Source organism: Bufo gargarizans, chromosome 5 (assembly GCF_014858855.1).
Source record: "Bufo gargarizans isolate SCDJY-AF-19 chromosome 5, ASM1485885v1, whole genome shotgun sequence".
In the NCBI taxonomy this organism is placed as follows: Eukaryota; Metazoa; Chordata; class Amphibia; order Anura; family Bufonidae; genus Bufo; species Bufo gargarizans.
Genome location: NC_058084.1, coordinates 482,269,699 through 482,296,600, shown reverse-complemented (window position 1 = coordinate 482,296,600; position 26,902 = coordinate 482,269,699). Strand labels below are relative to the sequence as shown.

The 26,902-nt window shown below is 45.4% G+C and overlaps 2 protein-coding genes across 5 annotated transcripts in view; both read left to right on the top strand.

Moving 5' to 3' along the window:
• LOC122939174 (gastrula zinc finger protein XlCGF71.1-like) overlaps window positions 1–26,902 on the top strand; it is a 172,672-nt gene that overhangs the window by 34,849 nt on the left and 110,921 nt on the right. The window lies entirely within an intron of this gene.
• The window catches only part of LOC122939182 (gastrula zinc finger protein XlCGF66.1-like), a 66,338-nt gene continuing 48,891 nt past the window's right edge, over window positions 9,456–26,902 (top strand). Inside the window, exons 1-6 of one of the 3 annotated variants that reach the window (XM_044295205.1) lie at window positions 9,456–9,600; window positions 14,099–14,222; window positions 14,756–14,860; window positions 14,944–15,067; window positions 15,147–15,211; window positions 15,354–15,799. In XM_044295205.1, coding sequence (XP_044151140.1) covers window positions 14,145–14,222; window positions 14,756–14,860; window positions 14,944–15,067; window positions 15,147–15,211; window positions 15,354–15,488 — 507 coding nt within the window. In that variant the 5' untranslated portion in view covers window positions 9,456–9,600; window positions 14,099–14,144 and the 3' untranslated portion in view covers window positions 15,489–15,799. Of the gene's footprint in view, window positions 9,601–14,098; window positions 14,223–14,755; window positions 14,861–14,943; window positions 15,068–15,146; window positions 15,212–15,353; window positions 15,800–26,902 lie in introns of those variants that run through there. The other 2 variants (XM_044295207.1, XM_044295204.1) reach the window with 2 other exon arrangements.

Genomic DNA, 26,902 nt, shown 5'->3' with positions numbered 1-26,902 from the left:
CCTGGTTGTTGGTGCCAGACGGGCCGGTCTGAGTATTTCACAATCTGCTCAGTTACTGGGATTTTCACGCACAACCATTTCTAGGGTTTACAAAGAATGGTGTGAAAAGGGAAACACATCCAGTATGCGGCCGTCCTGTGGGCGAAAATGCCTTGTTGATGCTGGAGGTCAGAGGAGAATGGGCGACTGATTCAAGCTGATAGAAGAGCAACGTTGACTGAAATAACCACTCGTTACAACCGAGGTCTGCAGCAAAGCATTTGTGAAGCCACAACACGCACAACCTTGAGGCGGATGGGCTACAACAGCAGAAGACCCCACCGGGTACCACTCATCTCCACTGCAAATAGGAAAAAGAGGCTACAATTTGCACGAGCTCAACAAAATTGGACTGTTGAAGACTGGAAACATGTTGCCTGGTCTGATGAGTCCGAATTCGGCGTAAACAGAATGAGAACATGTATCCATCATGCCTTGTTACCACTGTGCAGGCTGGTGGTGGTGGTGTAATGGTGTGGGGGATGTTTTCTGGGCACTTTAGGCCCCTTAGTGCCAATTGGCCATCGTTTAAATGCCACGGGCTACCTGAGCATTGTTTCTGACCATGTCCATCCCTTCATGGCCACCGTGTACCCATCCTCTGATGGCTACTTCCAGCAGGATAATGCACCATGTCACAAAGCTCCAATCATTTCAAATTGGTTTCTTGAACATGACAATGAGTTCACTGTACTAAAATGGCCCCACAGTCACCAGATCTCAACCCAATAGAGCATCTTTGGGATGTGGTGGAACGGGAGCTTCGTGCCCTGGATGTGCATCCCTCAAATCTCCATCAACTATCAATATGGGCCAACATTTCTAAAGAATGCTATCAGCACCTTGTGGGATCAATGCCACGTAGAATTAAGGCAGTTCTGAAGGCAAAAGGGGGTCCAGCACCGTATTAGTATGGTGGTCCTAATAATTCTTTAGGTGAGTGTATATCGGTCTATCACTGCCTATTCGTCTAATACATCCCTTTATCTGTCTATCTCTTCCCATCTCCACTCTCTGTGTCTCATCTGTTTCCGTCCGTACAGACATCACCCCCATCATCTGGGCAGGTTACAGGCACAATCTCCAGGCAGATAGCAGTCACTGAACGGACCCTCCGCCTCTTCAGCACGGTGACCTCACTGCTGCAGGTACTGCATCTGCCCGTGACCTTGCCCACAGCTTGGCTGGCAGGAGGGGAAGCCCCGCTCCGGTCCCTCCGCTAGTTCTCCTCCATTCAGCCTGTCACCCTGTGCCATCTCCTGTCCATGGTCAGCGACTTCAGTCTGGATGTCACCCTGGTGAAGGAGGTTTGATTGATTTAATCAGGACATGATACTACTACTCACAGCAGCGTCGCTCAAAGCATCTGTGGATTTCTCTTCAGGAAAACCCCAAATCTCAGCCCCTGTGCCTGAAGAGACTCTGCGCTCGTATGTCCTTAACCACTTCACATCCGGGCCATTTGCCCCCTTCCTGACATATCTCACTTTATGTGGTAATAACTTTGAAACGCTTTTACTTATCCAAGTCATTCAGAGATTGTTTTCTCGTGACACATTGTACTTCATGATGGTCATAAATTTGAGTCAATATAATTCACCTTTTATTTATGAAAAATCCCAAATTTACCAAAAATTCGCAATTTTCTCAATTTCAATTTCTCTGCTTTTAAAACAGAAAGTGATACCTCATAAAATATTTATTACTTAACATTCCCCATGGGTCTACTTTATGTTGGCATCAATTTGTAAATGTAATTTTATTTTCTTAGAACGTTAGAGGTTTAGAAGCAATTCTTAAAATTTTTAAGAAAATTGCCAAAACCCACTTTTTAAGGACCAGTTCAGGTCGGAAGTCACTTTGTGGGGCTTACATAGTGGATACCCCCATAAATGACCCCATTGTAGAAACTACACCCCTCAAGTTACTTAAAACCGATTTTACAAACTTTGTTAACCCTCTAGGCGTTCCACAAGAATTAATGGAAAATGGAGATCAAATTTTTTTATTTCACTTTTTTGGCAGATTTTCAATTTTAATTAAAAAAAATCTTTAACTCATCGATGGTTAACAGCCAAACAAAACTCAATATTTATTACCCAGATTCAGCGGTTTACAGAAACACCCCACATGTGGTCATAAACTGCTGTACGGGCACACGGCAGGGCGCAGAAGAAAAGGAGCGCCACATGGTTTTTAGATGCCATGTCCCATTTGAAGCCCCCGATGCACCCTTACAGTAGAAACTCCCAAGAAATGACTCAATTTTGGAAACTAGGGGATAAGGTGCCAGTTTTATTAGTACTATTTTTGGGTACATATGATTTTTTTGATCATTCATTATAACACTTTATGGGGCAAGGTGACCAAAAAATTGGTTGTTTTAGCACAGTTTTTATTTATGTTTACAGCGTTCACCTGAGGGGTTCGGTCAAGTGACATTTTTATAGAGCAGATCGTTATGGACGTGGCGATACCTAATATGTATACTTTTTCTTATCTAAGTTTTACACAATAATTATGTTTTAATGTGTCCATGTTCAGAGAGCTATAGTTTTTTTGTAGGGGCTCATTTTTTGCAGGATGAGGTGACTGTTTTATTAGTACCATTTTGTGGGACATACGCCTTTTTGATCGCTTAGTGTTGAACTTTTTGTGATGTAAGGTGACAAAAATAGCTTTTTTTGACAGTGTTTTTTTCTTTTCTTTTTTTTTCGGTGTTCACCCGAGGGGTTAGGTCATGTGATATTTTTATAGAGCTGGTTGTTACGGACGCGGCGATACCTAATATGTATACTTTTTTTTTATTAATTTCACTTTAACACAATAATAGCATTTTTGAAACCCAAAAAATTATGTTTTAGTGTCTCCATGATATGAGAGCTATAGTTTTTATATTTATTGAGCGATTTTCTTATGTAGGGGCTCATTTTTGGCGGGAAGAGGTGACTGTTTTATTGGTACCATGATGTGGGACATACGCCCTTTTGATCACTTGGTGTTGCAGTTTTTGTGATGTAAGGTGACAAAAATGGCTTTTTTTTTACATTTTTCCCAAAAATTATTTATGGCGTTTATCGGACTGGGTCGATCATGTGATATATTTATAGAGCCGGCCGTCATGGACGCGGCAATACCAAATATGTCTATTTTATATATTTTTTTTATATTTTTAACTTTTTTTTTATTCCTTACTTGGGGAATTTTTTTCTTGCATTTAAAACCTTTATTGTTTTTTATTTTTTAACACTTTATTTTTTTACTTTTCATCCCCCATAAGGTCATACAAGACCTCTGGGGGACATTTAACTTCACTTTATTTATTTTTTCACTGTTGATGTCTGAAATAGTAGCCCCAGTTACAGGAGAAATACACCCCGCAGAGAGGCTGTACAGCGCAATACAGCCTCAGTGCAGGGCTGATCGAGGTCTGTAGAAGACCTCACAGCTCCTGCACTTACCCGGCTCTGGCAGTCACATGACCGCCGGGCCGGAACAGGAAGCGCATAGCGGTAAACAGCGATCTAGAAGGCAGGGACACCTGGGGACTGTCCCTGCCTTCTATAAGGGTTGCCCTGGTGACGTCACTCTGGTCATCACATTATCTTTTACTATGGTGATGGATCATGTGACGGACCATGTGATGAGCACAGTGACCTCACCACAGGTCCTTTTCCTGTACACAGCAAAGAAGAAGACAGAAGAGATGCCGGCTGCGTGAGCAAGTGGATTAAGGAGAGTTAAATTTTTTATTTATTATTTTTTTTTAACCCCTCCAGCCCTATTGTACTGTGCAGTCTGTATTCAGAATGCTATTATTTTACCTTATACCCATGTTATAAGGGAAAATAATACAATCTACACAACCCCGATCCCAAACCCGAACTTCTGTGCAAATGAAGTGTTCAATAATTGCTGATTTTTCTCACACGCGTGCAAAACGCATTACAATGTTTTGCACTCGCGCGGAAAAATCACGCATGTTCCCGCAACGCACCCGCACCTTTTCCCGCAACGCCCGTGTGAACCCAGCCGAAGAACCCTGACATTTTCCATTTTTGCATTTTCGTTTTTCACTCCCCGCCTTCCCATAGTCCTAACTTTTTTCTTTTTGTATTCACATAGCCTTACGAGGGCTTATTTTTTGCGGGACAAGTTGCACTTTCTAATGGCACCATTTACGGTTGCATACCATGTAGTAGGAAGCGGGGGAAAATTCCAAATAGGGTATAATTTGGAAAAAAAAGCAATTCTGATAAAGGGTTTTATTATTATTTTGCGGTAAAACGTGCCTGTCATCTTCATTCTCCAGGTCAGTACGGTTACCATGATACAAGACTTGTATAATTTTTCTTGCGTTTTAATACTGAAAACAAAATTAAAACCTTTTTTCATAACCATATTCTGACCCCTATAACTTTTTTGTAGTTATGTGTATGGGGCTGTGTGAGGGCTCATTTTTTGCGGGACGATCTGTTATTTTCACTTAAACCAATTTGAAATGTGTGCAACTTTTTGATCACTTTTTATAAAAAAATTATTGGGTAGTTGAGGTGAAAAAAAATTGCAAATTGGCTGTTTTTATTTTTTTGCCCGTTACGCCATTTGCCGTATGCCATTAATATTTTAATATTTTAATAGTATGGGCATTTTCGCATACTATTGTTTAAGTATTTTTATTTTAAGGAAAGGGGAGAGATTTGGATTGCCTATTCTGTTCATTGATGTCTATATAGACAGCATTGAACACTTCATTTGCACTATACCAATACAATGCGGCCACCTAGTGGCCTGTATTGGTATAGTCATCTAATAGGCTCTGAAGGCCTTCTTGAGGCTTCTGTCTATTAGCACAAGGTAACAGGTTCCCCGAACTCTGCCGGGGAACGCTATTACCGGAGCGGAAGTGCGCTACTTCCGCTTCCGGACTGCGCAGATGCCGTGGTCACATTTGACCACGGCATCTGAAAGGGAAAATGTATGCGATCAGCCTTATAGCTGATCGCATACATGTGTCGCACGTCTCTGCTATTTAAAATAGCAGAAACCCGGTGGCTATGGCGCCCGCTGCACGTGCGAGCAGGTGCCATGTTTGGGGACCGGACCTCCGCCGTAAATGTACGGCAGAGGTCCTTAAAGGGTTAAGGGCAGTAAACGCTGGTAAACCAGGTGCCTATAGATGCCACATCTTTTACTGTCATTGATCTTGCAAATGCTTCCTTCTCTGTCCCTTACATGCAGAATGCTGGCCCTGTTTTGCTTTCACTTTCCATCACAAGCAAAATGCATGGGTCGTTTTACCGCAAGAGGCAACTCCCCGATATTTTCTCTACCGCTCTACATTCCTTGGAACTGAACCCGAGTTCCGTATAAATCAGACTTCGCAAAGTAATAACTTCGGCTCATCGGAGCCAATACATTGTAATACTGTACGGAGCGCTCGTTCCGTACAGTATTGAAGCAAATTTTTATGCGAATTAGGATATTGGTGTCCCTCAATATCCCGCACTCAGCTCTGCTATGTGATGACCTCGATATCCCGCACTCAGCTCTGCTATGTGATGACCTCGATATTCTGCACTCAGCTCTGCTATGTGATGACCTCGATATCCCGCACTCAGCTCTGCTATGTGATGACCTCGATATCCCGCACTCAGCTCTGCTATGTGATGACCTCGATATTCTGCACTCAGCTCTGCTATGTGATGACCTCGATATCCCGCACTCAGCTCTGCTATGTGATGACCTCGATATTCTGCACTCAGCTCTGCTATGTGATGACCTCGATATCCCGCACTCAGCTCTGCTATGTGATGACCTCGATATTCTGCACTCAGCTCTGCTATGTGATGACCTCAATATCCCGCACTCAGCTCTGCTATGTGATGACCTCAATATCCCGCACTCAGCTCTGCTATGTGATGACCTCAATATCCCGCACTCAGCTCTGCTATGTGATGACCTCGATATTCTGCACTCAGCTCTGCTATGTGATGACCTCGATATCCCGCACTCAGCTCTGCTATGTGATGACCTCGATATTCTGCACTCAGCTCTGCTATGTGATGACCTCGATATCCCGCACTCAGCTCTGCTATGTGATGACCTCGATATTCTGCACTCAGCTCTGCTATGTGATGACCTCAATATCCCGCACTCAGCTCTGCTATGTGATGACCTCGATATCCCGCACTCAGCTCTGCTATGTGATGACCTCAATATCCCGCACTCAGCTCTGCTATGTGATGACCTCAATATCCCGCACTCAGCTCTGCTATGTGATGACCTCGATATCCCGCACTCAGCTCTGCTATGTGATGACCTCGATATTCTGCACTCAGCTCTGCTATGTGATGACCTCGATATTCTGCACTCAGCTCTGCGGTAAGGATGAACTGCTCCTGATGACTCAGGGATAGGGAGATCTGATGGAACATTTTGCTCTAGAAAATCTACCTACCCCTAAGTGCGCACGCGCGGTGTGTGGTTTCGCACATGCGCATGAAGTCCTTCTCCCGCGGCGCTGCAATGATTTTTTGCTAATCCAGTGGATGTGCGCAGCACCGCACACACCCTCCTCCAGCCGATTCCTGTGTGGCTGTGTCACTTCCAGTGCGGCCGCTTCACTTCCGGTATAGCGTTCTGCCAAGGTATAAAATCTGGCAGAACACCGGACAGGCATAACATTTTGTTTGTTTGTTTATTTTATGTACCACCCGCTGGCAATAAATCTGTACAGTTGATTGGAAAACTGAGGTTGTCTGGAATCTGTGCTCAAGAGAGCGTGCTCGTCCACCACCCCGCTACCTAACGCTTACAAGTAGTGGAGGATGCGTGCACTTGAAAAAAAAAATAACATTTAAAGGGCCAGTTTTTTTTTAGTTTTTTTTTGTGCAGTGCACCAAAGACTGTTTTCTGCCTCCTAAATGGAGGATGCAGTTAAAGCTATGTTGCAAGCGAGTGCAGCAGGAGGCGCTTGAGGACACCAGCCGCAGGCTGACTGCCCAACTGGAGGCTGCACAAGAGGCGCAAAGAAAAGACCGGGAGACCTTAACAGCTGTGGTGCAGCAGCTAACCAGTGTCGCGGGACGGGTCCCAGGTATGGCAGATGCCACTCATTCCTCCATAAGGGCTAGTCACTTTTTGCAAGGTACAGTGGGCAGGACTGTTGGCCCCCTTCCTTTCAGGAGAACCCCAAAAGGCATGTTTTAACCTGGAGATCGTGATGCTATGGACTATGATCAGCTAAAAAGGGAGATCCTTACATGCATTGGAGTTACTGTTTCGGTACGCGCACAGCATGGATAAACCTCCACGTTCCCAAATGCACGACCTCATTCACCTGACCGGTATAATCTCTCCCCCCGCTCTATGTTTGGGGCCTATGTGTGTGACCACGCAGCTAAGATAAAAGGCCACTTTGTCAGTTTGCCACAGGTATATGTGGGGGGAACAGACGGTAGAAATGCTCCTCTGGTATTCAATATGGAAGTTAAGGGTGATCCATGTGACACAGCGGATACTGACTGTAACGGCTCGTGCTTCTTGTGCCCCCAGGTGTGCCTGCCCAGAAGAAACGGACGAGGACCAACGGAGTTGTATGGTAATATGAGATGGTTTCAGGGACGGCTGAGACCTGATGGTAGAATGAGCCCCAAAGTCCTGAAACAAGGACCACACTACATCTGTGGTAACTGAGCTTACTCAGGGCTCCCTATGGGGCATGGGGTAACTGTACCATGGGCAGAGCTGTCCCAGCCATCAGACCACGCTCAAACATTCATCAGTGTGCCCGAAACTCTTCATGAGATGACTAGAAATAAAGGCAAGCTCTTCACATCTGCAGATAAAGCCTGGATCAAATAAATGATATTAGTATGCCGGTGTCATGGATGGAATTATTAGTGACCGGTCTCCTCCAGGGGCAGTAAGAAAAAACCTCTGGCCACGTCAACCACTGGAGAACAAGAAGAAGTCGGTGGCACTTGGTGAAGTAAGGTGGGGGGGGTTCTGTACATCACAGACCATCTTGTTCACCTCCCTAAGGTCATGGACCATGCTACACTGCTGCGGTTCCCCTGGGACCAGCTTTTCCTTCACAGAGAATAGTGGGGGCTCCACGGCGACCTGCACCCCCTCATTGCTCTGATTTCCCTGCACTGTGTCCCCCGTTACTGGTTCGGTGCTGATGGTTCCTGTTTCACCTGTTAGGGCCGTTTCACACGAGCGGATGCCGTGCGTGGCATCCGCTCCGTGAAAGAGTGCCAAGACCCGCTGCATGTAAAGGGGTCTCCTCCACTGACCAGCAGGCGGTTCCTGTCCGGCCGCCTCTCGCCATGTTTCCCGTGCTGCGGCCGCATCTCCCGCCCGTCCCCGTTATAATGAATGGGGCCGGGCCAGACTTCCGGAAGCACACGTGTGCGAGCGTTAGTCCGGATCCGGCAGACTGTTCCCCCCCCAGAAACGGGCAAACCTAACACTAGTGTGAAAGAAGCGACCAGCGGGTGAGGACTATACCAATGAGGGGACGGGGGGGGACACTGCACCATGTGATCAGCTCCTCCTGTATCACACAACAGAGGATTAGATACACAGCTCAGCAGACAGTATCACACAGGATAGGATTAGATACACAGCTCAGCAGACAGTATCACACAGGAGAGGATTAGATACACAGCTCAGCAGACAGTATCACACAGGAGAGGATTAGATACACAGCTCAGCAGACAGTATCACACAGGATAGGATTAGATACACAGCTCAGCAGACAGTATCACACAGGATAGGATTAGATACACAGCTCAGCAGACAGTATCACACAGGATAGGATTAGATACACAGCTCAGCAGACAGTATCACACAGGATAGGATTAGATACACAGCTCAGCAGGGAGTATCACACGGGATAGGATTAGATACACAGCTCAGCAGGCAGTATCACACAGGATAGGATTAGATACACAGCTCAGCAGACTGTATCACACAGGATAGGATTAGATACACAGCTCAGCAGACAGTATCACACAGGATAGGATTAGATACACAGCTCAGCAGACAGTATCACACAGGAGAGGATTAGATACACAGCTCAGCAGACAGTATCATACAGGATAGGATTAGATACACAGCTCAGCAGGCAGTATCACACAGGATGGATTAGATACACGGCTCAGCAGGCAGTATCACACAAGAGAAGCTGTGATCCAGGCTCAGCAGGCTGCATCTCACATGAGAGGTTTAGATACGGCTGTGCTGGCCGCTCCCAGTGTTTGGGGCTCTGGAGATGGTGAGGGAAGCGCCTGTGGCCCTCAGTGATGTGAGGAGAGGAGCAGGAGCCATGTCTGGGTGTACTAACATGGCCGCCAGAGGTGTAGGGGGCGGGGCTAGTGCTGACTGACCAGTGTGCCGGGCGGGGCCAGCCCTGTGACGTCACACCGCAAAGCATGCTGGGAGAGGAAAACTCCAGGAACCTGAGGGAAAGAGGAAGTTCTGCTGGAAACGTCCTGTAAAGAGGCTCTGATGTCCGGACAGCGGGAGGGAGAGCCCCGGCATGAGGAGCAGGTACCGGGGAGCCGGGGGCAGTAGGCAGTAGTGCAGTGTGTGATGTCTGTCACAGCTGGTGCTTCAGTAGTGCAGTGTGTGATGTCTGTCACAGCTGATGCTTCAGTAGTGCAGTGTGTGATGTCTGTCACTGCTGGAGCTTCAGTAGTGCAGTGTGTGATGTCTGTCACTGCTGGAGCTTCAGTAGTGCAGTGTATGATGTCTGTCACAGCTGCTGCTTCAGTAGTGCAGTGTGTGATGTCTGTCACAGCTGATGCTTCAGTAGTGCAGTGTATGATGTCTGTCACAGCTGGTGCTTCAGTAGTGCAGTGTGTGATGTCTGTCACTGCTGGAGCTTCAGTAGTTCAGTGTATGATGTCTCTCACAGCTGCTGCTTCAGTAGTGCAGTGTGTGATGTCTGTCACAGCTGATGCTTCAGTAGTGCAGTGTATGATGTCTGTCACAGCTGGTGCTTCAGTAGTGCAGTGTATGATGTCTGTCACAGCTGGGGCTTCAGTAGTGCAGTGTATGATGTCTGTCATAGCTGGGGCTTCAGTAGTGCAGTGTATGATGTCTGTCACAGCTGGGGCTTCAGTAGTGCAGTGTATGATGTCTGTCACAGCTGGGGCTTCAGTAGTGCAGTGTGTGATGTCTGTCACAGCTGGTACTTCAGTAGTGCAGTGTGTGATGTCTGTCACAGCTGGTGCTTCAGTAGTGCAGTGTGTGATGTCTGTCGCAGCTGGTGCTTCAGTAGTGCAGTGTGTGATGTCTGTCGCAGCTGATGCTTCAGTAGTGCAGTGTATGATGTCTGTCGCAGCTGATGCTTCAGTAGTGCAGTGTATGATGTCTGTCGCAGCTGATGCTTCAGTAGTGCAGTGTATGATGTCTGTCGCAGCTGATGCTTCAGTAGTGCAGTGTATGATGTCTGTCGCAGCTGATGCTTCAGTAGTGCAGTGTATGATGTCTGTCGCAGCTGATGCTTCAGTAGTGCAGTGTATGATGTCTGGCAGCTGATGCTTCAGTAGTGCAGTGTATGATGTCTGGCAGCTGATGCTTCAGTAGTGCAGTGTATGATGTCTGTCACAGCTGGTGCTTCAGTAGTGCAGTGTATGATGTCTGTCGCAGCTGATGTTTCAGTAGTGCAGTGTATGATGTCTGTGGCAGCTGATGCTTCAGTAGTGCAGTCTGTTATGTCTGTCAAAGCTGGTGCTTCAGTAGTGCAGTGTGTGATGTCTGTCGCAGCTGATGCTTCAGTAGTGCAGTGTATGATGTCTGTCGCAGCTGATGCTTCAGTAGTGCAGTGTATGATGTCTGTCGCAGCTGATGCTTCAGTAGTGCAGTGTATGATGTCTGGCAGCTGATGCTTCAGTAGTGCAGTGTATGATGTCTGTCACAGCTGGTGCTTCAGTAGTGCAGTGTATGATGTCTGTCACAGCTGGTGCTTCAGTAGTGCAGTGTATGATGTCTGTCGCAGCTGATGCTTCAGTAGTGCAGTGTATGATGTCTGGCAGCTGATGCTTCAGTAGTGCAGTGTATGATGTCTGGCAGCTGATGCTTCAGTAGTGCAGTGTATGATGTCTGTCACAGCTGGTGCTTCAGTAGTGCAGTGTGTGATGTCTGTGGCAGCTGATGCTTCAGTAGTGCAGTGTATGATGTCTGTCGCAGCTGATGTTTCAGTAGTGCAGTGTATGATGTCTGTGGCAGCTGATGCTTCAGTAGTGCAGTCTGTTATGTCTGTCAAAGCTGGTGCTTCAGTAGTGCAGTGTGTGATGTCTGTCGCAGCTGATGCTTCAGTAGTGCAGTGTATGATGTCTGTCGCAGCTGATGCTTCAGTAGTGCAGTGTATGATGTCTGTCGCAGCTGATGCTTCAGTAGTGCAGTGTATGATGTCTGTCGCAGCTGATGCTTCAGTAGTGCAGTGTATGATGTCTGTCGCAGCTGATGCTTCAGTAGTGCAGTGTATGATGTCTGTCGCAGCTGATGCTTCAGTAGTGCAGTGTATGATGTCTGGCAGCTGATGCTTCAGTAGTGCAGTGTATGATGTCTGGCAGCTGATGCTTCAGTAGTGCAGTGTATGATGTCTGTCACAGCTGGTGCTTCAGTAGTGCAGTGTATGATGTCTGTCGCAGCTGATGTTTCAGTAGTGCAGTGTATGATGTCTGTGGCAGCTGATGCTTCAGTAGTGCAGTCTGTTATGTCTGTCAAAGCTGGTGCTTCAGTAGTGCAGTGTGTGATGTCTGTCACAGCTTGTGCTTCAGTAGTGCAGTGTATGATGTCTGTCACAGCTTGTGCTTCAGTAGTGCAGTGTATGATGTCTGTCACAGCTTGTGCTTCAGTAGTGCAGTGTATTGTGGCAGTTGATGCTTCAGTGGTGCAGTGTATTGTGGCAGTTGACGCTTCAGTAGTGCAGTGTATTGTGGCAGTTGACGCTTCAGTGGTGCAGTGTATTGTGGCAGTTGACGCTTCAGTAGTGCAGTGTATTGGGGCAGTTGACGCTTCAGTGGTGCAGTGTATTGTGGCAGTTGACGCTTCAGTAGTGCAGTGTATTGCGGCAGTTGACGTTTCAGTAGTGCAGTGTATTGGGGCAGTTGACGCTTCAGTGGTGCAGTGTATTGTGGCAGTTGACGCTTCAGTAGTGCAGTGTATTGCGGCAGTTGACTCTTCAGTAGTGCAGTGTATTGTGGCAGTCACAGGCCGCACTGACATCCTGCGCATGCGCTGCTCTCCTGATGGGGTTTCTCGTCTGCAGGATACGACGTCGGGGGAGGGGGGGGGAGAGTCCGTTCTGTATAAACATGTTCTCCGTCTTGTGTATCTGGGGCCTGAATGGAGCTGACAGGGTTAACTAGACTGGTCAGACGTGTGTGTAGACCCCCCCTCCCCCCGTGGCCCGATGCCATCCGTGTGAGCCTGTGAGATCCAGCCCCCGTATTACTCTGGTACTTACAGAAGTATTATAAGACATTGTACAGGGGATCAGACCCCAGAGGTTGAAGCCCCAGAGAGGACTTGGAGATTTTACTCTAGGGGGGCATCACGGAGGCTTCAAATGGGACATGGTGTCAAAAAACCAGTCCAGCAAAACCTGCCTTCCAAAAACCGTACGGCGTTCCTTTCCTTCTGCGCCCTGCCGTGTGCCCGTACCGCTGTTTACGACCACATATGGAGTGTTTCTGTAAACTACAGAATCAGGGCCATAAATATAGAATTTTGTTTGGCTGTTAACCCTTGCTTTGTTACTGGAAAAAAAAAATATTAAAATGGAAAATCTGCCAAAAAGTGAAATTTTTCTATCTACTTTTTCCAATAATTCTTGTGGAACACCTAAAGGGTTAACAAAGTTTGTAAAATCGGTTTTGAATAGCTTGAGGGGTGCAGGTTCTAAAATGGGGTCATTTTTGGGTGGTTTCTATTATATAAGCCTCACAAACCGACTTCAGACCTGAACTGGTTCCTAAAAAGTGGGTTTTTGAAAATTTCTGAAAAATTTCAAGATTTGCTTCTAAACTTCTAAGCCTCTAACGTCCCCAAAAAATAAAATGTCATTCCCAAAATGATCCAAACATGAAGTGGACACATGGGGAACGTAAAGTAATAACTATTATATGAGGTTTCACGATCTATTATAAAAGTAGAGAAATTGAAATTTGCTAATTTTGGGTAAATTTGGTATTTTTTTTATAAATAAAAATGAAATATTTTGACTCCATTTTACCAGTACACAGAATAGCAATAAGACAGCGCTGCTCACTGTAAGTCCGGTAATTTGTGGTGGTGCCCGCAGCGTTGGATCCCGTAGTGAAGCCGCGGCGCTCCAGTGGATAAATATTCAATTTCTTTATTACACCAAAAAGTGTAGCAACGTTCCGACCAGACGGTCTTTATCAAGCTCACGTGGCTTCACTCAATTTTACCAGTGTCACGAAGTACAATATGTGACGAGAAATCAGTCTCAGAACGGCCTGGAGAAGAAAAAGCGTTCTAAAGTTATTACCACATAAAGTGACACTGGTCAGATTTGCTAAAAATGGCCGGGTCCTGAAAGGGTTAAAGATAAATCTGCTCCTCCTGCATCCGGTGTCTGTGTCAGTTTCCCGAGCGCTCGTATCCCTTTTAATTTGGATTCCAACAATTATAGGTGAAGGGATATTTCCCTAACAGGAGGCGTCCACCAGTGTCTCCAGCAGTGGTCGTCATCTCCCATAGACGTCTATGTTATGAGGATGTATCCCAGCAGTGATACCAGTATAAGTGTCACATGACCACTGTGGCCATGATGGTTTACATTACTGGTATCACCACTGCGGCCAGTGTCAGGGTGCACCATACTTTACACTGCTGTGACCTCAAACATGGAGGAACTGCCCTGACAAGCTCTTCCAGTCATCAGTCCAGACAATAGAGAGAAGACCTCATCTCCTCTGATTTCTCCCAAATGTCCCTCATCATCTCCGGTCATTATAAGCATTTCTTTGGGATTTCATGCGGATTCTACATTGACTCCTCTTCTTCCATTCAGGTTCCTGTGATATAGGATTGTCCGATGACATCATCAGTACCAGATAATGGACGGAGACGGGGACAAGATGGCGGAGAGGATATTAGATCTTACCCTGGAGATACTCCTCCTGCTTACTGGAGAGGTGAGAGGTTCTGATGATGTCACATTACACCGTTATCTATGGTAATTACAGGTGATGTGACTGGAGAGGTGAGAGGTTCTGATGATGTCACATCACACCGTTATCTATGGTAATTACAGGGGATGTGACTGGAGAGGTGAGAGGTTCTGATGATGTCACATTACGTCATTATCTATGGTAATTACAGGTGATGTGACTGGAGAGGTGAGAGGTTCTGATGATGTCACATTACACCATTATCTATGGTAATTACAGGGGATGTGACTGGAGAGGTGAGAGGTTCTGATGATGTCACATTACACCATTATCTATGGTAATTACAGGGCATGTGACTGGAGAGGTGAGAGGTTCTGATGATGTCACATTACATCATTATCTATGGTAATTACAGGGCATGTGACTGGAGAGGTGAGAGGTTCTGATGATGTCACATTACACCATTATCTATGGTAATTACAGGTGGACATGGCTGTAGAAGTGATGGACTCTGGAATGTACATGGTGACATTTATTATTATGTCTTCAATGAACAGGATTATTCCACGGTGAAGAAGACGTCTAGTAATCTGATACATGAGAAGAACAATGAGAAGATCCTAGAAGTCGTCCACAAGATGATGGAGCTGCTGACTGGAGAGGTGACACCGCCGGGAATGCGGGGACATTATACAGTCACAGCACTGGAGGGGTCTGGGTGATGACGGTGTCATTGTGTTGTCAGGTTCCTGTAAGGTGTCAGGATGTCGCTGTCTATTTCTCCATGGTTGAGTGGGAGTATTTAGAAGGACACAAGGGTCTGTACAAGGAGGTCAAGATGGAGGAGGACCAGCCCCTCATATCTCCAGGTAACAGACAGGACTAAATACAAATGTCCTGGAATTCTCTGTCTGTAAAGTCTGAGTCCAGTCTCTGTGTCTCCTGCAGAGAGATCCAGTCAGAGGACAACACCAGAGAGATGTCCCCGTCCTCTCCTTCCACAGGATGGTCAGGTAATGGAGATGTCCCCTCCTCTGTAGGAGGACCCCTTGTTTTATCCAGTAGTATTCTAGGTTTATACTGGTGTAATGAGCTGGAGATGGTGGGATTACAGCCGACCACAGACGCTCCATGTTCTCTGCTTCTTCCTTCAAGTCTCTGGCTATGGAGACCACTGGTGGGAATAAGGAACCAATAGGTTTATGTCCCCGAGAGAAACAAGTCCGGACGCGTCTGGTAGAAGCCGATCTCCTCCACGGAAACCACCTGCAGCTTGTCCGGCCGTGCTGAGGATGCATGTGTACAAGGTTATTGGCTGTGAGCCGCCATCTAATATCTAGGTCCAGCCTCTGGGAGACCTGCAGCCATTAGGCTCAGACGACGACTGTTGTCGGGTCATTTGTGGTTGTCATGATAATAAAGGGGTTATTACATAACAAGTGTCACAGTGCAGTGAATGGGGCATTTCTGATGAAGGTTTATTACTATGTACATGCAGTAATAATATTGGTTGTATTTTTATGTACAGTACATTTGCCTTCTGGTAGCGCCCCCTGCTGTTTCTTCTGTGACTAGGTTTCTGGTCCACCTTCTCCTGCATTCAGGGATGGACACATGCTCAGTATCTTCTCTGCTCCCTCCTCCTGTCAGTGGCGGTGCAGTCATCTCGTGGAGAAGCAGTGCAGACTCCTTTCATTCATCCCTACTTGTATATTCATGGAGGTATATAGCTGTATCTCTACACGGAGGGGGAGGGGAGGGGGGCTTAGGAAGAGCTGGCTGCAGCGCACTCCTGGGAGATGCAGGTGCTTGATGGTCACATGGGATGAGCTGCTGCCCACCCACAGAGAATGAAGAGACCAGAGCTGCAGAGGACGGAGTAAAGAAGCTAAAAAGGATGAATATTATACTGGAGAGCAGCGGTTTTTGCATTTCTGTACTTCAAGTGTTGGTATGCACTACTCCAGATAACTTCTACCAGGACGTTCTCCATGACCTCACCATATGTAGGTTGTCCTTCTGGTCTTCTGTAGGGACTAGAACACAGAGAAGTCAATAGGCCGCTCCAGCCTCCAGTGCTCTTCCTGTCTCTACAGAGGACAGGTGCAGAGAGGATTCCTGAGTGGAATTTTCCTGTTTTATCAAATTGTAGGATCTTTGCTAGGGTTGTATGGGGGTTTCCTCTCCTTCCAGCCCATGTCTAGACTGGTAAGTACCTTCCATGGTAGGGGTCCCCTAGCCCATCCCAGACCCTTTCTAGACCTTCTCAAATCGGCTGTATGGGATGGTCGTGTCCTGCTGAAGGGACCCTTCCCATCAGGTTTGATGTCGGGGATGTTGCTTTCCTATTTGAGCTCTGGCTTTGTCATGAGAAGATCCTGGCAGGCAGCGTGGAGCATCTGAAGGCTTGAGTCCCCAGGTTCAGGACTCACATCTGTCCAAGAGACTCTCCTGGATGAAAAGTGGAGGAACTTTATGAGAACATGAGTGGTAAGAGCCCATCTGTATATACACTTATTGACAAAAAAAATAAGGAGATGTTGGGATGAAACTTTCCCAGTGTGACTGTAATGATGATAAATGTAAGGGGTCCCAATATTACAGAAATGGAGACATTTATTGGTTAAAATTATCCAATTCCAAGAAGGTTTTATGACCCTGTTGGGCTGCCTCTAGCCGGGATACATGATGAGATACGGCCTCTAGCCAGGATACATGATGAGATACGGCCTCTAGCCGGGATACATGATGAGATACGGCCTCTAGCCGGGATACATGATGAGATACGGCCTCTAGCCGGGATACATGATGAGATACGGCCTCTAGCCGGGATACATGATGAGATACGGCCTCTAGCACGGATACAAGATGAGACACGGCCTCTAGCCCGGATACAAGATGAGACACGGCCTCTAGCCCGGATACAAGATGAGATACGGCCTCTAGCCGGGATACATGATGAGATACGGCCTCTAGCCGGGATACATGATGAGATACGGCCTCTAGCCGGGATACATGATGAGATACGGCCTCTAGCCTGGATACATGATGAGATACGGCCTCTAGCCGGGATACATGATGAGATACGGCCTCTAGCCGGGATACATGATGAGATACGGCCTCTAGCCGGGATACATGATGAGATACGGCCTCTAGCCGGGATACATGATGAGATACGGCCTCTAGCCGGGATACATGATGAGATACGGCCTCTAGCCGGGATACATGATGAGATACGGCCTCTAGCCTGGATACAAGATGAGATACGGCCTCTAGCCTGGATACATGATGAGATACGGCCTCTAGCCTGGATACATGATGAGATACGGCCTGTAGCCTGGATACAATATGGATGGAGTCTGGGTCCGCAACAATTGTACGGCGTCTCAGCTAGAGTGAATACAATGTCCACTGAGCAGGGATGAAGAATTACAGATTTTTAAATATACGGCGCTGCCTTTACCATGTTACACTATACCATGTGCCAATCACAGCTTGACAAAGGGCGTTTTCACTGTTGCCGAAAACAATATAGCAATATGTGACTATCCATATGTGGTGGTTCTCCAATAAAATACATTCTTAATTGGAGGATTTATTGAGGCCGTGTGCCAAAAAGGAGAACAAGAATAGTGCCGTTGAACCTGTGTACAAGTCAAGTGAATACATACTAGGCGCGAAAAGGAACAGGGGCTGTAGCAGAAGAACTGAGGGGCCAATAAGAAAACAACAGCGCTATATTCAGGGGAGGAACCGTAACAAGTGGGCATATTAGATTTAATTTATTCTCACTTGTGCACTCCACGCACCGATGAAATAAAGCCACAAGCTAATTAACCCTTGTAAAATGAGTAAAAAACAATCATTGCTGCAGAGTTTCTTTGAAAAGAGAGAAAGACCCAATGAGACAGCAGAACACTCCAACACTGCAAAAATAGAAAGCTGCATTTAAAATAAAATACCAAGAGTCCTACTTAAATTACAGGTTCATCGCAACAGGTGATTCACATGCCTCAAACCCGCTGTGTGTAATATATGGCGAGCGACTATCTAACGAGGCCATGAAGCCTTCAAAACTGCTTCGCCACTCAGAGACCAAGCACCCTGCATCAAAAGACAAGCCTTTGGAGTTTTTTTAAATAAAAAAAACGTGAATATGAAGGATAGAAGCAATTGCTGAAGACCACCTCATCATCAAATGTGTCTGCACTGAAAGCATTCTTAGTGGCTAACCGCATTGCCAAGGCTAAGAAGCCCTTTACGATTGGTGAAGAGTTGATCCTACCTGCCGCTAAGGACATCTGCCCTGAGCTTTTAGAAGAGGCTGCAGTTAAAAAGATAGGTTCCTCTTTCGGCTAGCACCATAACTAGACGAATTGATGAAATAGCAGAGGACGTTGATGTACAATTGTTAGAGAAGATTAATGAGTCACCGTGGTACGCAATCCAAGTTGATGAGTCTACTGACGTTGACAACAAGGCAATAATGCTTATATTTCAAGAGGATGTGCATGAGGATATGTTGTGGGCATTATTGTTGACACCCAACACCACAGCTGCAGAGCTATTCAAGTCTTTGGATGATTACATAACAGGAAAACTAAACTGGTCCTTTTGTGTTGGTGTATGCACAGACGGAGCCGCTGCCATGACTGGACGGCTTTCTGGTTTAACTACTCGGGTCAAAGAGGTTGCATCTGAATGTGAGTCTACGCACGGTGTCATCCATAGAGAAATGCTGGCTAGCCGTAAAATGTCACCCGAACTTGATTACATCAAAGAACATGCCCTTAACTCTCGTCTGTTCGAGCAGCTCTGTGAGGAGATGGACACGGAGCACAAACGTCTTTTGTTACATACAGAAGTGAGGTGGCTTTCTGGAGGTAGATCTCTGGCAAGAGTGTTTGAGTTACGAGAGCTACTTCAGAGATTTCTTTTAGAAAAAGAATCGCCACTTGCTGCACATTTCAGTAGTAAAGAATGGGTTTTAAAACTTACTTGTGTGACATATTCAACTTGCTCGATGACCTCAATCTGTCACTTAAGAGGAGATTGACGGCTGTCTTCAAGTTGGCAGATAAAGTGGCTGCATTCAAAGTGAAACTGGAATTGTGGGGACGGCGAGTGAAAATAGGGAACTTTGACATGTTTCAAACATTAACAGGGATTTTGGAAAAGACTGAGACTGTGCCATTATTCTCCCAGCTTCTTCACGCTCACCTATCTCTGCTTTTTAAAGACTTTGAGCGTTATTTTCCAACCACACAAGACTTGCGAACTAGGAAGGAATGGATCCATGACCCATTTGTGAACAAGGTTGCCTGGTGAGGCAACCATGTCCGTGCTAGAAGATCAACTGCTTGAGATTGCAAACGATGGCGGCCTTAAAAGTATGTTCGAGACGTCAAATCTCGCAACGTTCTGGATTAAAGTCAAGGCAGAACATCCTGAGATCTCCACAAAAGCACTGAAGACTCTGCTGCCATTTCCAACATCTTATCTTTGTGAAGCAGGGTTTTCTGCAGTAACAGCAACCAAAACAAGATTACGGAGTAGACTGGACATAGTAGACAGGGACTTCACCTCTAGATGGAACTGTCTCGTTGCCCAGTGCTCCCACTGATTCAGCATTATGGTGAGTTGAGTCATAATTTTTCCCAGGTCTCCAAAAAAAAATTTTTTTCAAGAGCTGTCTTGGTTATTCCACGTAATCTTAGTTTTTTTTTTGGTGCGCTAAATCCGAAAATGACCTCTATTTTGTCATAGGACTTAACGTTTTCTGACAATTTAGGTAACTGTTAAATAAGGCAATACCTCAAAATAAATGGAAATAGACATAAAACTAAAGTTTTATAATAAAAAATCATGAAAATCCTTTTTTGAACTGAAATGAGCTCACCTACACACACTAAACTCGATTCTTCTTCCCTGTGAGGCTCCTCTTGGTGCATTTACGCTTGTGAGTAGCATCTGGAATGTTTCTCTGAAGCATCCAACAGTAGTCTGCCATAATTGTAATGCTCCATTTTCCCTGGTATCTCCCTTCCATCTCTTTGATGTCTTGGTGGAATAGTTCACCTTGTTCCTCACTCACAGCTCCCAAATTTTCAGGAAAGTAGTCAAGGTGGGACTGGAGGAAATGCACTTTCAAACTCATCAGGCAACCTAAAGCTTGAAATGCTTTCAGCATTAGTCCGACGATCTTTTTGTAGTGAGGATCTTTGTTATTGCCTAAATATTTCTGTATGACTTCTTTAAATGCAATCCACCCTTCTTTTTGAGGATCCATCATGGTATTGACAAACTCTTGATCAACTAAAAGCCTTCTAATGTCTGGGCCGACGAACACACCTTCCTTCAATTTTGCCTCCCACAGGCCTGGAAACTTGGTGACCAAGTATTTGAAGCATTCTCCATCTCTTGGAAGTGATTTTACGAATTGCTTCATGAATCCCAATTTTATGTGGAGAGGTGGTAGAAGAACTTTATGGGAAGGTACCAAGGTCTCTCGGAGGACATTTTTTTTCACCGACTGTTTGCACCCTCGGCTGCCAACTCTTCTTGGTCCAGTGATTATTTTATTTTTTTCCGGTCTCGACTGTCCCATAGACACAGAAAACAAGGGTATTCGGTTTACCCAGCTTGTTGCCCGAGCAGCATGCAAAAGACCTTCAAGTCCCCACCCACTAGCCAACCATGGTCTCTTTATATTTAAGTTTACGAAGAACCAATTCGACGTTCTCGTAGGTTTCCTTTAAGTTTACGGAATGCTCTAAATGTATGGAAGCGTAAAAACCACCGTTGTGGAGTAAAATTGCTTTGAGACTTTTTGAAGAATCTATAAAAAGACTATATTGCTCTGAATCATATTGGATTTTAAATTGACCCATCAGACCTTCGACATCGATGCAATAAACCAACGTGTCTTTGTAAGGAACTAACTACTTTTCACGATGTCTGAACCATGAAGATGACATGCCACGCCTGGCAACAATAAATTCCTGCTTTTCAGCCTTGATCCGAGTTACTTAGCGGCATCTTTGGGAAGATTCAAGTCTCTTACCAAGTCATTAATCTCCTCCTGAGAAAACAATTTTGGTCTTGTATCATCTTCAAAGTCAGAACTTGATTTCGTCATCTGGTTTAGGTATGACTTCACCTTCATCGGAGCTTGGTATCTCTTCCAAGGTAGCGGGGGGCTTGGGTACTGGTATATCTGTGCCATGGGGGATGGGACGAATTGCTGAGTGAAGATTGGGGTATGAATGGAATGCTTCCATTTGGAATTAAACCCTTTCACATCGCATGAACAAAAGTAACAGTCGTCGATATGGTTCTTTTGCTCTCGCCATACCATAGGAATCCCATAACGGAAAGATTTTTTTTCTTACCCTTGAACCAGTTTCGGAGGTCCTCAACACACCGTTTGCACACTTTATGAGGCGCCCAAACTTTATCTTGATCGCCAATTTTTAGTCCAAAGTATGCGAAGTATACTTTTTTCACAAAGTCTGTCATATTCTGCTGTTGCTTCAACACTGTATATTCACCACAGATGAAACAGAAACTGGCGAATTAATACACTTTCACGGATCCATAACATAACGGTTGAAGAATGACGAGCTAACACGAACGGCGAGGAAAAAGTGTGAACAGCCTAGAACCAGGAACCTGATGATGATCTGTGCACAAGTGTGGACTGCAGGAGAGAGCAGCCCTGTGTCTGTACACGAGACGTCACAGTGCTGCCCCCGGCACTGACCGGAGCTGCTGCTATCTGACCTGTGTCTCCCTCCCACTGGATTCTTCAGGAAAGATTAACCCCTTCTACCATTAGAAGCACAGACTCAGGGCTGAGGCTTACACATACAGCATGCTGCTGAGTATCCCAGTAGTCAGACATGTCACTCAGAGCAGCAGAGATTGTTTACCTGCAAATAACAACAAAGGGCCAAGAAGAGAACTAGAAAAATGAGGAAATATAATTTTTTCCCCTATAACTTGCTTAGCTTATGTATATATTGCTGACCATCATATATACAGTGCTATATATATATATATATATATATATATATAATTTAATTTTTTTTTTTTACATAACTCGGACAACCCCTTTAATTATTTTTTTTTGCATTTTATATCTTAAATGCACTTATGTGAATTAATAGTAATTTGGACTTTAAATTTGGTTAAAAACCCATAATATATAAAAAATATATAATTTGATACATTTTGAAGACAATTTTGCATTTTACGGCAAATTATGACGTCTAGTTTTTTCAATATTTTTATTTGTTTTCAGCAAACCAAAATACATGGAAATAAGATGAAAATAATCAAACAGCTTTTTAGTCGCAGACCTGTGGAATGTAATCGTTATACAGTTTTTTATATTTTAATATGCACCTCGTGTTTTGTCATGAGCGCAAATTCAGGATTTTCGGGTTAGGACGTAAAGTCATGATTTTATGAAAGACACTGAGGCGAGTATTTGCTTAACTCTTTCTTTACTGAGAATATAGCAGCAAAGACAACTGAAGAAAAAACCATCAGTGTAACCATGGTAACAAACTCCACCCCCGTAGCCCCTATAAAAGGAGCATCACCGGACGGACACCTCCTCTTTCTTTGCAGACTTCAACTGTCGCGAAACCTGGGAACCTGGAACGGTCAACCACAGCCTGAACCTCGGCTGCGGAATAACAAAACGGGACTGCAGCAAGGAGAGCACCTGGTGGCAGCTGACAAAAGGCAATCGACCTAAAAGGAAAAACGAGACATCATGGTAGTATACTATGAAAATTCTTAACCCAGACAATTACATATGGACAAAAATCCTACGTGTCTTAAAAAATAAATAAATAGATAACGTCAAAGATCATAGACAAACGATAGTCAAGTGACACCACAGACCAGACGGACGGGTAAATAAAGGCAACGGGTGGGAAATACTCGCCTCCGTTGTCTTTCATAAAATCATGACTTTACGTCATGACTTAGGAAAATCCAGAATTTTATATCAAGACACGGAGGCTCATATTTGCTCGTTTAAAGCTGAGCAATCACGGAGGTAAAAGCGTGAGGAACAGGTCTGAAATAGAATTCCCGAAAGGTAGAGACTCGGGACCAATCCGCCAATTTCAAGACATCCTCCAAACGAGCACCGGCCACGGACATAGAGGTAGCCGCTGCCCCACGCACCGAATGCGCGGTGAACATGGAAGTGTCAATATCCGAGAGAGATAGGATCCACTTAACCCAACAGGATAGAGTAACGCTGGTAACCGGGGGAAAAAGGGCGGCGGAAGGAAATGAACAGCTGAGGGGAATTCCCAGAGCGGAAAGACAACGTGCGAGCTTCGTAATCTCTTAAGCAAGCCACCGGGCGTAACTGAAGAGAGGAAGGGAAAGACGGATAAGAAACTGACTTAACCACCTCCGGACCGCCTAACGCAGATGTGCGGTACGGAGGTGGCAGCGCTGCGCACAGTCACGCATATACGCGTCATCTCGCGAGATTTCCTGTGAACGTGCGCACACAGGAACGGAAGGTAAGCGAGTGGATCTCCAGCCTGCCAGCGGCGATCGCTCGCTGGCAGGCTGGAGATGTGATTTTTTTTTAACCCCTAGCAGGTATATTAGACGCTGTTTTGATAACATCGTCTAATATACCTGCTACAAGTAGCACCAAACACCACTACACTACACCCCCCCCCGTCACTTATTAACCCTTTATGAACCACTGATCACCCCATATAGACTCCCTAATCACCCCCCTGTCATTGATCACCCCCCTGTAAGGCTCCATTCAGAGGTCCGTATGATTTTTACGGATCCACGGATACATGGATCGGATCCGCAAAACGCATACGGACGTCTGAATGGAGCCTTACAGGGGGGTGATCAATGACAAGGGGGTGATCACGCATATAGACTTCCTGATCACTTCCCTGTCATTGATCACCCCCCTGTAAGGCTCCATTCAGACGTCCGTATGATTTTTACGGATCCACGGATACATGGATCGGATCCGCAAAACACATGCGGACCTCTGAATGGAGCCTTACAGGGGGGTGATCAATGACAGGGGGGTGATCACCCATATAGACTCCCTGATCACCCCCCTGTCATTGATCACCCCCCTGTAAGGCTCCATTCAGACGTCCGCATGTGTTTTGCGGATCCGATCCATGTATCCGTGGATCCGTAAAAATCATACGGACGTCTGAATGGAGCCTTACTGGGGGGTGATCAGGGAGTCTATATGGGTGATCAATGACAGGGGGGTGATCACCCATATAGACTCCCTGATCACCCCCCTGTCATTGATCACCCCCCCTGTAAGGCTCCATTCAGACATTTTTTTGGGCACAAGTTAGCGGAAATTTTTTGTTTGTTTTTGTTTTTGTTTTTTCTTACAAAGTCTCATATTCCACTAACTTGTGTCAAATAATAAAATCTCACATGAACTCACCATACCCCTCACGGAATCCAAATGCGTAAAATTTTTTAGACATTTATATTCCAGACTTCTTCTCACGCTTTAGGGCCCCTAAAATGCCAGGGCAGTATAAATACCCCACATGTGACCCCATTTCGGAAAGAAGACACCCCAAGGTATTCCGTGAGGGGCATATTGAGTCCATGAAAGATTGAAATTTTTGTCCCAAGTTAGCGGAAAGGGAGAAAATACAAAAAAAAATCAATTTCCGCCAAAATTTGTGCCAAAAAAAGAAAATTTCTAGGAACTCGCCATGCCCCTCACGGAATACCTTGGGGTGTCTTCTTTCCAAAATGGGGTCACATGTGGGGTATTTATACTGCCCTGGCATGTTAGGGGCCCGAAAGCGTGAGAAGAAGTCTGGGATCCAAATGTCTAAAAATGCCCTACTAAAAGGAATTTGGGCACCTTTGCGCATCTAGGCTGCAAAAAAGTGTCGCACATCTGGTATCGCCGTACTCAGGAGAAGTTGGGGAATGTGTTTTGGGGTGTCATTTTACATATACCCATGCTGGGTGAGATAAATATCTTGGTCAAATGCCAACTTTGTATAAAAAAATTGGAAAAGTTGTCTTTTGCCAAGATATTTCTCTCACCCAGCATGGGTATATGTAAAATAACACCCCAAAACACATTGCCCAACTTCTCCTGAGTACGGCGATCCCAGATGTGTGACACTTTTTTGCAGCCTAGGTGGGCAAAGGGGCACATATTCCAAAGTGCACCTTTCGGATTTCGCAGGCCATTTTTTTACACATTTTGATTGCAAAGTACTTCTCACACATTTGGGTCCCTAAATTGCCAGGGCAGTATAACTACGCCACAAGTGACCCCATTTTGGAAAGAAGACACCCCAAGGTATTCCATGAGGGGCATGGCGAGTTCTTAGAATTTTTAATTTTTTGTCGCAAGTTAGTGGAATATGAGACTTTGTAAGGAAAAAAAAAAATAAAAATCATCATTTTCCGCTAACTTGTGACAAAAAATAAAAAGTTCTATGAACTCACTATGCCCATCAGCGAATACCTTAGGGTGTCTACTTTCCGAAATGGGGTCATTTGTGGGGTTTTTCTACTGTCTGGGCATTGTAGAACCTCAGGAAACATGACAGGTGCTCAGAAAGTCAGAGCTGCTTCAAAAAGCGGAAATTCATATTTTTGTACCATAGTTTGTAAACGCTATAACTTTTACCCAAACCATTTTTTTTTTTTTGCCCAAACATTTTTTTTTTATCAAAGACATGTAGAACAATAAATTTAGCGAAAAATTTATATATGGATGTCGTTTTTTTTGCAAAATTTTACAGCTGAAAGTGAAAAATGTCATTTTTTTGCAAAAAAAACGTTAAATTTCGATTAATAACAAAAAAAGTAAAAATGTCAGCAGCAATGAAATATCACCAAATGAAAGCTCTATTAGTGAGAAGAAAAGGAGGTAAAATTCATTTGGGTGGTAAGTTGCATGACCGAGCAATAAACGGTGAAAGTAGTGTAGTGCAGAAGTGTAAAAAGTGCTCTGGTCATTAAGGGGGTTTCAGCTAGCGGGGTTGAAGTGGGTTAATGCCCGTCTTAGTGCGTCGAGAGATATTGAACATAACACCCTCTGGTGTAAAATAACGTGCGTCAATGTCCAGAGCCCGGACGTCCGAGACGCGTTTGCATGAGATTAAGCAAAGAAGGGTCACTAACTTGGCCGAGAGCTGCCGTAGAGACAACATAGAGTTGGGAGGCCAACCCTCCAGAAACCTGAGAACTGACGCGACGTCCCAGTTGGAAGAGAAACGTGGTCTTGGAGGGCGTGCCAAACGAGAACCACGTAACAATCTGCACACTAAAGGATGTTGGCCGGCGGGACAACCGTCAAAACCCGAATGTCTGGAAGAGATAGCTGAACGGTACACATTCAAAGTACGGTAAGCCTTTCCCGCTTCAAAGAGCGATGTGAGGAACTGAAGGATGGCAGTTACAGGGGCCTGTACGGGATCCAAGTCCCGTGAATCGCACCAACGAACCCAGACGTCCCATGGAGCATGATAGGCTTGTCTAGTGCCTGGAGCCCATGCAGACTCCAATAGCTGTCTAGTTGCTGACGAAAAGTTTGAGGAGTCCCAGGAACCCCCGAAACTCGGCATGCGAGAAGATGAAGCGATCCGTCTAGAAGTAGAGGGTGTCGGTGACCATAAGGGTCCAGTAGAAGATGTGAG